Genomic DNA, 14,238 nt, shown 5'->3' on the forward strand with positions numbered 1-14,238 from the left:
AAGATGGATGCTGCGCACGCGCACTATGCTGAGCAGGGTGGGAAGAGCGCTGACGTAGGACGGGATGCTTTGAGAAATGTTTGCGCACGCGCTATTGTTGCTCTGCGTTGGCAGGCTACGGGGGCGATTGCTGCGCATGCGCAGCCCGGAGGTGGTTTGTGCGGTGCCGAGCGGGAGCAAGTTCCAACTTGGCACGGCAGGATAGGCTGTTGAATCTCACGTTGCTCTGCTGGCGGTGCGGTTAATGTCTGGGTTCTGAACCTCGCGCCTGGCCCGGCCCCTCCCGGGTACGTTGACCCTGAGTGACTCATTTTAGGGCTCATACTGAGTTACTGGGGCCTCTGCCCGTCCTCGAGGGGTGTTGCAGTGACGAGTTAGCCGTATCCTTACGCCCCCGAGGGGCTCTTATGGCCGTGCGGAGTCAGCCGTATCCCTCCGCCCCCTGAGGGGTCCCTATGGCCGTGCGGAGTCAGCCGTATCCCTCCGCCCCCTGAGGGGCCCCTATGGCCGTGCGGAGTCAGCCGTATCCCTCCGCCACCTGAGGGGTCCCTATGGCTTGTGGGGTCAGCTGTATCCCTCCGCCCCTTGAGGGGTCCCCATTGCAGTGAGGGGGCAGCCATATCTCCACCATCTCCTTGAGGGCGAGGTTCCCATTGCAGCGAGGCAGCAGCCATATCTCCACCATCTCCTTGAGGGCGAGGTCCCCATTGCAGCGAGGCAGCTGCCTTTTCTCCCCATCCCCATTAGGCCTGAAATGAAGTCGTCAATATTGCATTGTTTATTATAAGTTCAATTTCATAGTAATAGTAGAGAAAATTTTGGTAGGCCTGGTTGAAGAAGTTAGGTCTATATACTCTAATTTTCCTCTGAAACATAGTTTGCTCCTTCATGTAGTATATTGAAAAACAAGAAAACCCCTAAGTGTAGCCTGGCATCTATGTTATATCCATTTTCTGCCTTTTTCTCAGTGGAGATGATAACGCCGTTCAGAGTTACATTCCCTCTTTTTTTCTTTACAGCTCCCTTCCATATGTACTGACATTTTGTAACAAATCTTTCTTTAGAATATGAAAAGCTCCTCAGCATAGGGACCTGATCCTTTTATGTGTCACTTTAAAACATCACATAAACCTGTAGTGAGAATATATAATTACATACAACAAAATTATGGTAAGAGAAAATTAAGGTTGCAACGTCAAGTATTTAGAAGTTAGCAAGTGCCAGAATTAATATTGTCTGTGCATCCTTAATTCGGCCTCTTGTGTGTATGCATTGTGATATCGTCTTTAATTTCATGATCACTTATTATTTTTTCCACAGGACCCCAGCCTCATTCAATATACAGGATGAATGGTGCTCATTGAATAGGTAGCTATTCAATATTTGGTTGTATTCTGATCATTCAGTGTATGATCCCATGGCTTATATACTGCACAGCCTTCATAGCGTGCTCTGAACATATTTATTAATTTCCTCATGGGCTTTGTTATGGTGCTCTTCAGTTTAGTATCTGAGGTCTGGAACTGAGCATGGGTGGCAGGTTTGTAGAAATTTTGGTGGTGCCCAGAACCCCCCCCCCAACTCTGCCCCCCACCTGCCTAAGGCTCTGGGAGGGAGTTTGGGTGGGGGGAGGAGGTCTGGGGTGCAGGTCCTGGGGTGGGGATTAGGGTGCAGGAGGGGTGCAGGGTGCAGGCTCTGGGTTGGAGTTTGGGTTCAGGCTCTGGGGTAGGGGTGTAGGAGGGGGTGAGGGGTGTATGCTCGGGGAGGGAGTTTGGGGGTGGGAGGGGGTGCAGAGGGAGGGTATGCAGGCTCTGGGAGGGAGTTTGGGGGCAGGAGGGGGTGTGTGGGAAGGGAGAGGGGGTGCATGCTCTGGGAGGGAGTTTGGGGATAGGAGGAGGTGCAGGGGTGAGGGCAGTGGGGATGAGGGGTTTGGGGTGTGGGGGGCTCAAGGCTAGGGCAGAGGTTTGGGGTGAGGGCTGTGGGGCTGAGGATGAGGGGTTTGCGATGCAGGAAGGGGCTCAGGGCTGGGGCAGAGGATTAGGGTGCTGGGGGATGAGGGCTGGGGCAGAGGATTAGGGTGCGGGGGGATGAGGGCTGGGGATGAGGGGTTTGGGGCATTGGAGAGGCTCAGGGCTAGGGCAGAAGGGCAGCCCGCCCTGCCATTATGTGAGGGGGGTACTAGGACCCTGGGGCAGCAGACGATGCCAGGAGCCGGTGTAGTGTAGGATACCGCTCCGCATAGGAATGTGCTACACCGGCAGCACAAGCAGGCACTAGAGAGGCGTGTGCCACTTTCTTTCAGGCAGGGACGTGGCAGGGCAGGGGGGGAGACGCGCGGAGAGAGGGGTGGCAGGCGGGGGCCGGGGCCCACTCCAGGCAGGGTCGGGGGAGAGACCCAGCTGCAAATATTGGTGGAACAAATCCCCAAGCCCTGAATATTCCTGGAGCCCGGGCACCACAAAAGAATATAACTCGCCGCCTATGGAACTAAGGTATTTAGGTACCTAACTCTCATTGAAATCATTGGGAGTTAGGCACTTAAATACTTTTAAGGATCTGGGCCTGAGTCCTTCTCAAACGTTGATAAATTTATCTTCACAACTCCATGGTTAAGATGGTGGTATTATGCCCATTTTACCGATGAAGAACTGAAGCATACAGAGATTAAGGTCAGAAGTGTCTTCCAACTTTGAGTGCCCAATTTGAGACATCTAAGGCTTGATTTTTTTCAGAGAATTTAGCATTCTATAGCACTTCATTTGCTCAGAGCAGAATTCCCATTGAATTCAGTTGCAGTTATGTGTTCAGCACTTCTGCAAATCAGGTACCAGGTATCTCAAGTTACGCACTAAAAAAATGAGGAAAAACAATCAATAGATTCCAAGGCCAGAAGGGACCATTATGATTATCTAGGTGGGCCGGGATGGTTTGTTTACCTGCTGCGTCCACAGGTTCGGCCAATTGCAGCTCCCACTGGCTGCAGTTCGCCGCTCCAGGCCAATGGGGGCTGCGGGAAGTGGCGCAGGCCGAGGGATGTGCTGGCCGCCGCTTCCTGCAGCTCCATTGGCCTGGAGTGGTGAACCGCAGCCAGTGGGAGCTGCGATCGGCTGAACCTGCGAATACGGCAGGTAAACAAACTGGCCCGGCCCGCCAGGGTGCTTACACTGGCAAGCCGCGTTGTCATGAACATACAGCTAAGGGTAGCATAAAATCCCTCCTTTACCTGTAAAGGGTTAAGAAGCTCAAATAACCTGGTTGGCACCTGACCAAAAGGACCAATAAGGGAAGAAGATAGTTTTTGTTTTGTCTCTCTCTGGGTGTTCTCTCCGGGTCAGCAAGGAATCAGGGCAGGGAAAATACAGCTCCCAAAGCCATACCTGAACTAAGCATCTAAGATTACAAATTGTAAGTAATAGGAATGAAATGCATTAGATTATCTTTTGTTTTAGCTTGTGAATTGTCCCTATGCTAAGAGGGAGGTTTATTCCTGTTTTTTTGTAACTTTAAAGTTTTGCCTAGAGGGGAATCCTCTGTGTTTTAAATCTTATTGCCCTGTAAAATTACTTTCCATCCTGATTTTACAGAGGTGCTTCTTTTACTCTTTTCTTTATAATAAAGTTTTGTTTTTTAAAGAATCTGATTGGTTTTTAGTTTCCTAAAAACCCAAGGGTCTGGTCTGTGCTCACCTTGTTAACCTATTTGGTTGGTATATTATTCTCAAGCCTCCCCAGAAAGGGGGGTGAAGGGGCTTGGGAGAATATTTTAGGGAAACAGGAACTCCAAGTGGTCCTTTTCCTGAATCTTTGTCTAACTCAGTGGTGGTGGCAGCAGTACTCAACCAAGGACAAGGAAGGATTTGTGCCTTGGGGAAGTTTTTAACCTAAGCTGGTAGAAATAAGCTTAGGGGGTCTTTCATGCGGGTCCCCACATCTGTACCCCAGAGTTCAGAGTGGGGAGGGAACCCTGACATGCGTGCCAAAGGTTGCCGATCCCTGATCTAGTTTGACCTCCTGTATAACACAGGCCATAGAATTTCCTCAAAATAATTCCTAGACTGTATCTTTTAGAAAAACATCTAATCTTGATTTAAAAATTTCCCATGATGGAGAATCCACATGACCCTTGGTAAATTGTTCCACTAGCTAATTACCATCACTGTTAAAACGTTACACCTTGTTTCCAGTCTAAATTTGTCTAGCTTCCCACTTCTAGCCATTGGATGGTGTTATACCTTTCTAGATTGAGGAGACCATTCTCAAATATCTGTTCTCCATGTATGTTCTTGTAGACTGTAATCAAGTCATCCCTTAACCTTTTTTAAAATAATTAATTTCAAATCAAACATCCAGACTTGGTATTTAGGAACTCTACATTGGGTTGTTTATTCATTGTTTTCATGGAGGACTAATGGCTTGCGTGTTTTTGAAAAATGAGGATGATTAATTTTTGAATGACACACTAAAGTTTATTTAACCCTCAAGGTCTTCTTCAGGGAGCCAGTTGAACTTTGCTGTATACTTTGGGTGAGTACATAAAATCAGCTGACTCCATCAGGGCCAGTGAATGCCACCCAGGATGTGAACTCATGTGGAGCTTATAAACTCTGCAAGATCGAGACAGCCACTAGGACAAAGAACCTCTTTGATTCTATAGAGCTAATAAATTTTGCAACCTTCTCATTCCTGTGGCTCTCTTTGTTGTTATGTCTTACATCTTCCATGCTTATTGTAACTGATACACATTTTTGTATCTAATCCACAACAATGAATCTCAAAACATTTACTACTGTCTACTATTCACTATATGCCACTAAGTCAAAGCAGCTGTCTGCAACATATTTAAAACTCTTCCATCTGCTCATCTCTATATAGAGTAGTGGGTTTTAAAATAAATAAACCCCCTACACTTAATTTTATTTCTCTGTGTAGGTCTGTAGTGTTGTCATCTGCCTACAACAGATACCTACTCAGACTTCATCCTGTCTACAAATACTAGACATAGATCAGAATATCTTGTTCTGTAAAACAGGCAATGTCTGCTATGCAACTTTGCCTGTTGTGGGTGAAGGACAGTGGGGAGTTGTGTGCATGCAACATATTGCTTTTTAATTGTTAATTATTTTAGAATGTGAAAAGTAGTTTTAATATTTATTATAGCCACAAAATGGCTCATTCACAGTTTATGATAAGTTTATTTCTGGTCTTGTAACCTGTTTGTGTAAACTTTATTTTTGAATTTCTAGAGTTTCAAATGTTAGGGTTTTTAAATTTTTTCACGTACAACATCTTATTATGTTTACTTCCTGATTTTTATAATTTGTTATCACAATCTTAACTGCCTTCATGAAGTCTTTGTTCAGGACTAGAATTTATTACTATATCTATTTCTCCATAGTAGTAGTTAGTAATAGTAAAGCATTGTTTTCATCTGAAATTTTCTGGCATTCTAGATTATGCAAAGGCACAAAAATTAGTAGTCTGAAAATTAATTAAGTGTTTAAATATAATGCCATTAAGCAAGTAGGCAGAATACTGGGACCCAGACTGAATCCTTAAAATCTAATTATTAGGAACAGCTGGGTCCAATTTTGCTTTTGAGTCAAGAAATCTGTGCAAAAACCTTCCAAAAAACCACAGCTGAACCCACGTATCCTGTGCCAGCAGAGTGGCTTTTTTAGCAATTAAAAGTGAATATTTTAAACTGTTGCTATTTTTGTTTTATGTAGGTTTAAGGACATTTTGTTTTCATGGCTTTTACTGTAACTGTGTACAGGTTATGGATAATTTTTAAAAATGTGATCCTGAGTTAAGTTAGTTAAATTTTTGGCCTGGAAAATAAACACAGGTCATTTTGTAGTTGTTTTTTAAAATGTTCTTGGCAGTTTTAATATTGCTATCCCAAACATAGTCAATGATATCATAGCAATTGTGAATACCCAGTATGGCCACTGTCTTGCATGGCAGGAATGACCTCAAAAAGTCATTCGTAACCAGCAGTATGTAAATGATTATTTTTTAGATTAATTATAGATTAATTTCCCAAAGAAAATGTGACAATGCTGTTTATTTTAAATAATATATTTTTTTTTAGCTAATAGCCATTAGTAAATAACAGTAACAGAGCAGCAGATTTTTTTCAAGTATAAAATGGAAAGAGGCTCAGTAAGGCTTTTGTGCAGTTTTGTGCTGATCGTTTCCTCTTGTGTGCAGATTTTTGACTACCCTAAACATCACACACAATTTCTGCTCTGCAATTCATGTTGACACTGGCACTGATTTCCCAAAACAAGCAAAATGGGACACTGCTATTGAGAACAGCTTGATTTATCAGTTTGAGTGCTTTCTCACACCAAGGTTATTCTGAGAGTAAAATCACTTCTGTGAGATCCACTTCACTCTATTTTCTTTCTTTAATTCTGTTCAATCTATATCAAATGTAAAAACAAATATGATTCTACCCTAGGAATACTTGAGATACTGTTTGTTCGGTATCATGTCTATCTAGAAGGGAATTGGATGAGCTAGAGCCAGAATTGCTACAGTAGGTTCATGAGTTTCCTATGAGTTTAAGTGGGTTGTGTAGCATTCCTACTTTGTTGTCTTTAAGAACAAAACCAAACCCAAAACATCTACATGTAGGGAAGATATCTTATAACAAGTTTTTAGGTTGTGAAAAGATAAACATTTAGTCAGTCATTAGTCAGGGGCTGTCTGTGTTTAAAACATAAATCTGTGCTATTAAGGAAACAGTCTATCAGTGAATATTTATATACTAAAAAGTAGCAAATAAACGTGTTAGTATATATTTCAGTATTATAGCATTAGGTTTTGAGGGCTTCTTTAACAGCCAACAATTCTTATTTATCCCAAGGATATTGGCCTCAAAAGTTAATATTGAGTGTCCATCCAGCACCTACTGTTTTGCAGTTAATTGCGAGTAGTTCAGTTTACAACCCTTAGCTGAGCCTACTGACAGAGTTAGGGCACACAGAAAGAGACTCATTCCTCTAAGTTGTGTAATACAGATCCCCTTCCTTTTGGGACAGCGCCAGAAAGACATCAGATCTGAGAAATTGAGTTTTGGTGGTGTCTGGTAACATCTTTAGAAATCCTGCAACATTTCAACATTTTTTAAAAAATTAAACTAAATGTTGTATGCAGATGTAGTATGGGGGAAGTTATTTACTAAAATCTTGCATTGCTGAAAGATTTGTCACTAAACGTGAGATGGTACTCTGTAAAAGGTCAGGATGTATTATTTCACTGATAAATATTTACCCTTGTGGCATTATGAGAGACACTGTCGTAATTAGCTTTGTATTCTAAGAGACTGATGTTTTTTGTTTTGTTTTTTAATTTCACATTACAAGGTTTTTTAGGTAGGTTCCTATGAATTACTAATTACTTTTTTTCCTCTTTATAGTATTTAAGTTACTTGTCAAGTTGGCTTGAAAAAGCAGTGGAAAGAAGATGTTTCATGTTGTTCGGTATCAGCATCTAAAATTAACCCAGAACATTGGTTCTAGTATACATCTAAAGTTGATTTTTCCAAGAACTCTTGCATTTGCACAACTGTGGAAGTCATGGCTGTCAACTCTTTCTCTTGTTGGAGACCAGAATATTGTCCTGATGGGACCTCCTGGATCTGGGAAAACAACAGTTGGGAGAATAGTAGGTCACAAACTCGGCTGTCGTGTCATAGATGTGGATGATGATGTCCTTGAAACAACCTGGAATATGAGTGTGTCAGAAAAATTGCAGGATGTTGGTAGTCGGCAATTTATAGAAGAGGAAGGAAAAGCCCTGTTAAAGTTTTCAGCATCTGGAAGTGTAATTTCCCTTTCTGGATCCAATCCAATGCATGCTGCCAGCATGCAGCATGTGAAGAAAAATGGGATTGTTGTGTATCTGGATGTACCCACAAGAGACATAATAGATAGGCTGGAATTAATGAAAGTGGATCGTATTGTGGGGCAGGATTCTGGAATTTCTGTGAGAGACATACTTCAGTTTAGGAAGCAATTTTATAAAAAATGGTATGATATCCGTGTTCTTTGTGAAGGTGGACTTACAGCAGAGGCTGTAGCAGATAAAGTACTTGATGCAGTTAAGAGATATCAAGACTCAGAATCAGAAACTTTTATTTCAACCAGACATATAAGGTCTGAAATGTGTGAGCAAAAAGGCTCTGTTAAATATTTTACTGAAGCTGTTGTTGAGGGCCTAGCATCTGATGGTGGACTCTTTGTTCCTGAGAAGGGGCTTCCAACATTTTCTGCTGGAGAATGGCAAAGCTTAGTAGAAGCAACTTACATTGAAAGAGCTCAGATTATATTGGAAAGATTTATACATCCTGCTGATATACCTGCTTTCAAGCTGGGAGAAATTGTTGAGATTGCTTATGGAGAAAACTTTACTTGTTCTAAAATTGCCCCTCTTAGGTATCTGACAGGCAACCAGTTTCTCCTTGAGTTGTTTCATGGACCAACAGCCTCATTTAAGGATTTGGCATTACAGTTGATGCCTCATCTATTTGCATACTGTATTCCCAAAAGATGCAATTATTTGATCCTAGTAGCTACTTCTGGAGACACAGGGAGTGCTGTCCTAGATGGTTTTAGTCGTCTTAGTGATACTGACAAGCAAAGAATTGCTGTGGTCACTTTCTTTCCTGAGGATGGAGTAAGCCAGATTCAAAAATCACAAATGATTGGCTGCCAAAGAGAAAATGGGTGGTCAGTGGGTGTCAAATCTGATTTTGATTTTTGCCAGACAGCTATAAAAAAAATATTTACCAATTCTGATTATTCTGGCTTTCTTACTGTAGAATATGGAACAGCTTTAAGTGCAGCAAATTCTATAAACTGGGCTCGACTACTTCCCCAAGTTATTTATCATGCCTCTGCCTACCTTGACCTTGTTCATCAAGATATTATTACTTTTGGAAGCCCAATAGATGTGTGTATTCCTACAGGAAACTTTGGCAACATATTAGCTGCATTATATGCAAAAAGGATGGGAATCCCTATCAGAAAATGTATTTGTGCATCCAATGAAAATAATGTTTTGACCGATTTCATAAGAACAGGTCTTTATGATTTAAGGGGAAGAAGATTAATGCAGACATCATCACCAGCAATAGATATTTTGAAGTCTTCCAACCTTGAACGATATTTGCATCTGATTGCTAGTGGTGATGGACAGCTGGTGACACAATTATTTAGTGAGCTGGAAAAGCAGTGTCACTTTCAGTTGCAGAAAGATCTACTTGAGAAGCTTCAGCAAGACTTGGTGGCTGGGTGGTGCTCTGAGGAGGACTGCCTAGCTGCCATCCACTCTGTATACAGTACTACAGGGTATATTTTGGACACACACACTGCTGTTGCTAAAGTAGTTGCAGATCGATTACAGGATAGAACATGCCCAGTTATCATTTCATCTACAGCTCATTATTCCAAGTTTGCACCTGCTATCTTGCGGGCTTTGAGGATTGCAGAAATAAAACAGAATCCATTAAGTCAGCTTCACTTACTGAGTTCTTACAGTCCTTTGCCTCCAGTCCATAGGGGCCTATTAAAGACACTGAAAGAGAATGAGAAGCAGAAACATCAGATCTGTGCTGCTGATGTGAATGTCATGATGGCACATATAGAAACTGTAATACAAAATCAGTTTATGAAAGTTTTCTAAGTAAACTCACATGGTGTTTATTATACAATTTAAATATTTTCTTCACGAAAAAGTCATGTTTTAATAAATGCATAGTACACAAGGTCTTTGATAAGTATATATTCTGAGTATACTTTCTCATTTTCATGTTCAGTTAAAACACTTTAACATTGATTTTAAAAATGTTTGCATGCATGTGAGAATTCTAATCCTGGTGAATGGTTCTTGCTTGAAAGCCCAAGAGACTGAGGGGCTGTTTTACAGAAATAGTATAGTATGGACAGCAGTAGCGCATGCTTCCCCACACAACCCTGGCAGTGTGCCTCAATCCTGACCTAGGAGCGAGCACTTCTAAGGTGAAAGGGTAATCCTGTCTGAAACTGCTAACAAGTGCTACAGGTGTGTTGTTGTGTATTTGGTATGTGCTGTGAATACTTGTCCACAGGGAATTTAGCTAAACATTAAACTAATCTCACACAGGGCATTGAAAAGCCTTCAGGTGTAGTAACAGCTTTCATCTTCTCATCAGCTGGGATACAATGAAACTGGAATCCTTGAAGTTAAATTACCTATATCATCGTATCCATACAATCCTACATATTCCAATATGCTCTCTCTGTATATATTGTTTTTGTATTGACGATATAATCACGTATTCTTTTTCACTGTTAAACATTTTTTTCTTATCATAGGGGATAGTATTTTGTCTTATATAGACTGGAGGTTTTTAATTTATGTTTTATTACCACCTTTTAAAGCATATTTCTTCCCTGAATGTGCTTGCAACTTCCATTAGCCTCTGCTGAGGCTTTTCTATTTGAGCTCACAAGTTTATTGCACCATCTTACCAAATAGTAGAAGATAGTAATATCAGAAGCCTTCTTGGATGAAAATATTCAACTGTTGAATTCCCATCCTTTGTATCAAATTTTATGTTTGTGTTCGGGACCCCCCGGGCTTCTGGGGATATTCAAAATTACTTTTATTTTCATGTCATCTTTAATTTTCTCCCCTTGATTTTTGAGTGATTTTTATGTAACTGAGAAGCCACGGAAAATGATTAGCCGAAGATTGAGGCAAAAAAATTTTTTTTTTAAAAGCTTCTAAAATCGGATTCTACTGCACCTTATCCCTCCTTGCTAAGGCAAATCTATTTTAGGTCACATGGTCAAAATACCCTTTCTGTATCAGCTATTGATTAGTGGTTTAATAGGTGTTTTGCATCAAAAATAATAGATCTAGATGTCAAAGTGCAAAACTGTCTTAGATCAGTTTACCTTATATCTACTAATTGTAGATTGTATTTGGCAATCAAAGGTGTAAAGTTTAAGTACCCGCTACATGGTATAATGTGCTTGGTGATAGTATAAGCCAGGGATCGGCAACCTTTAGCATGCGGCCCGCCAGGGTAAGCACCCTGGCGGTCTGGGCCGGTTTGTTTACCTACTGCGTCCGCAGGTTTGGCTGATCGCGGCTCCCAATGGCTGCGGTTCGCCGCTCCAGGCCAATGTGGGCTGCGGGAAGTGGCGCAGGCCAAGGGATGTGCTGGCCACTGCTTTCCGCAGCCCCCATTGGCCTGGAGCAGCGAACTGTGGTGGGAGCCGCGATTGGCCGAACCTGCAGACGCGGCAGGTAAACCGGCCTGACCCGCCAGGGTGCTTACCCTGGTGGGCCATGTGCCAAAGGTTGCCGATCCCTGGTAGAAGCTGATTGAAACAAGAATGGTTTGTATATGTTGTGTGATAATGATTACAAATAATATCATGTTCTGTGTATTAAAGGTGTATCCCACTACAAAGTTATGTGTACATGTGTAATATGTAGTAGTTTTCTTTTCCTTGCCTTTGCTATTCTCTAATAGCTTTTCAGGACATCTCTGGTTATTTTTTCTGCTGTTTTTAGCTCTATCACACACACATTTTTGCCACAGTAATGCTAGAATCACATTTTGTATTCTTATCTTCAGAAATGAGGCCTAAAAATAAGTATTGAAATGCTAAATGCTGGAATTTAATGCAGTACAGCATTGGAGTGTAGAAAAAGGTATTATGAGTTTATTACTGAAAAGAGTTGATGGTGCATCATGTTAGTACACGACTACCCTTTCACTTCTGGAGCTCTGAGTTTGAATTCTTCCTTTTGGTCCCAAGTAACAATAAATGTGATGGTCTTACCATGTGGGCTCATTACAAAACCTGTACTGCAATATGCTAATAGGGATGTTTCAAGATAGCGTGGGCTGGGTTGCAGCACTGAAACTCAGACCATTGCTATTTGCCATCTCTCTCATGAGTATTAAAACTTACACATGGTTACATTACGGTTTAAGGTATCTAAGAAGAGAAACTTGATTTAATGAACAATATAGAGCAAAGAAAAACAGAATCTAAACAAGATTAGGCTAAAAGTCAATGGCCTGTGTAGGAGTGGTGTATTTGATTTATAAGGGAATAAGACAACAGCTGAACTATACTCATAAGAGCAATATTTTATGTACAAGGATTTAATGTAGTATGGCTAACACTAATATTTCAAAGCTCACTGAAGTACCTCGAATTTGGTTGGTTATTGAGGAAAAAATTCAGTTGGGTTCCTAGGTGACAGTTCCTTTGATATGAAGGCAATCATAGTTGGCACTGTTATCTGGGAGAGGCTAAGAACTGAATGGATTTGGAAACTGAACATTTAATTCTCTCATGCTTATGCTATGTCTACACTAAAAAGTTAGGCTGATCCAGTTATGTCACTCAGGGGGGTGAAGAATTCTTCTGTTGACTTAGCTACTGCCCTTCAAGATGGTGGATTAATTACAGCAATGGGAGAACTCCTCCTAATCCTGGAGTGAGTGTCTACACTGAAGTGCTGCAGCATTTCTAGTGAATACATAGCCTCAGACTTAGAATTCTAAAGCTAAGGTAGAGAGAGACATAAAGGCAATGCCTGGGGAGCTTTCCACTGCTACTGTCTGTTATACCTGTCCTGGCAATAGATAATTATTAGACTTTGTCTACACGGGCACTTTGTTGGCAAAACTTTTGTCGTTCAGGTTTTTTTTTTAAAAACACCTCCCCCCTCTCCTCCCAGAACGACAAAAGTTTTACCGATGAAAATCGCTGGTGTGAACAGCGCTTTATCGGTAGGAGCGCTTTCCTGCTGACAAAGTCACTGCCACTTGGGGAGGGGGGCAAGATTTTTGTTGGCACAACAAAATAGCAGTCTCCTGCTGACAAAGAGCAGCTACACTGCATACCTTTTAGTGTCGTGTCGTAGTGTTGCCATAGCCTTAATTAATTAGTTTCTCAAGTTGCCCAATACCTTTCATGAGGACTAAATTCACTCATTTTTTTTTAAAACAACGTGTTTCATTTCATGCAACGTATACCAAAACCTATTTAGTGTTACAAATACTGTGTTGCACTATTAGTGCTATGCAATAATGTTTTTACTTTTACCAGGAAAATGATACATGTATAGTATTTGCAGGAAAACATAACATCAGCATTGGGATGTGTGGATACTATCAATACTGTTTGGGCCTGGGCTGCACACCAGTTGCAGTGGTTTAAATAAAGGTGTGGTGTTGGAAGTTAATTTGATGTAAGCCAGGGTTACACAGTGTAAGAGTGTCCACATATAAAGCTACACTAGTTTCCCTAAACTGGTGAAGCATCACATCTTTTGTTAAACTCTTACAACTTCTGAGTGTAGATGAGCCTCTGCTGATGCACTGCTATCTCATGGAGAACTTTAAAGGACAATTGTTGTAAGAGTTCTGGTTATATAAGGTCTGTATTTATATATAGATATTTACCTATGGATATTTGCATGCAAATATGATCTGTGTTGCTTAGGAACTGACCAGTTGCTCATAAGTCACCTTAAGTCATAATTCTGTTTCTGTTATCAACAAGTACCTGCGATACCAGACTTGACTAAAAGAAGAAGAAGCAAATGAATTTCTAAGGGGCAGTCCTGATTTCATGCGAATGTCCCTAGTAATAAAAATGCAGTTGTTTTCATATATCATGATATAGATTATACAAATTGTGATATTTTAGCACAATTGTCTCTAAATAGAGCATTCATCAGTTTTCCAAAAAATGTCAGCTCTGCATTATTCAGGGACATCAAGAACATAAGTAAGTGTAAGAATTATTCAACCACACTATATTCTCTACTCTTCCTGTACTGTCTACAGAGCTGTTCCTATTCACTATATGAGGGTCGGCAACCTTTCAAAAGTGGTGTGCCGAGTCTTCATTTATTCACTCTAATTTAAGGTTTTGCGTGCCAGTAATACATTTTAATGTTTTTAGAAGGTTTCTTTCTATGAGTCTATAATATATAACTAAACTATTGTTGTATGTAAAGTAAATAAGGTTTTAAAAATGTTTAAGAAGCTTCATTTAAAATTAAAATGCAGAGCCCCCTGGACCGGTGGCCAGGACCTGGGCAGTGTGAGTGCCACTGAAAATCAGCTTGTGTGCCATAGGTTGCCTACCTCTGCACTATATATTGTCCCCAACAAATATTAGGAGATCAACTATTTTAAATTTTCCTGCCACATCTG

The 14,238-nt window shown here is 41.1% G+C and overlaps 1 protein-coding gene across 3 annotated transcripts; it reads left to right on the forward strand.

The window, feature by feature from the left end:
• Positions 1 to 151: 151 nt before the first annotated feature.
• Positions 152 to 11,460, forward strand: THNSL1 (threonine synthase like 1). Of its 3 annotated transcripts, XM_054020717.1 has the most exons (4): positions 152 to 287; positions 1,321 to 1,368; positions 4,482 to 4,523; positions 7,423 to 11,460. In XM_054020717.1, the coding sequence occupies exon 4, from the start codon at positions 7,470 to 7,472 to the stop codon at positions 9,687 to 9,689; it is 2,220 nt and encodes a 739-aa protein (XP_053876692.1). In that variant the 5' UTR covers positions 152 to 287; positions 1,321 to 1,368; positions 4,482 to 4,523; positions 7,423 to 7,469; the 3' UTR covers positions 9,690 to 11,460. The 3 variants fall into 3 exon arrangements, with proteins under 3 accessions (XP_053876692.1, XP_053876693.1, XP_053876694.1); XM_054020718.1 differs by lacking the exon at positions 4,482 to 4,523; XM_054020719.1 differs by lacking the exons at positions 1,321 to 1,368; positions 4,482 to 4,523.
• The last annotated feature ends 2,778 nt before the right edge of the window (positions 11,461 to 14,238 follow it).

This window comes from Malaclemys terrapin, chromosome 2, assembly GCF_027887155.1.
Source record: "Malaclemys terrapin pileata isolate rMalTer1 chromosome 2, rMalTer1.hap1, whole genome shotgun sequence".
Taxonomy (NCBI): domain Eukaryota; kingdom Metazoa; phylum Chordata; order Testudines; family Emydidae; genus Malaclemys; species Malaclemys terrapin.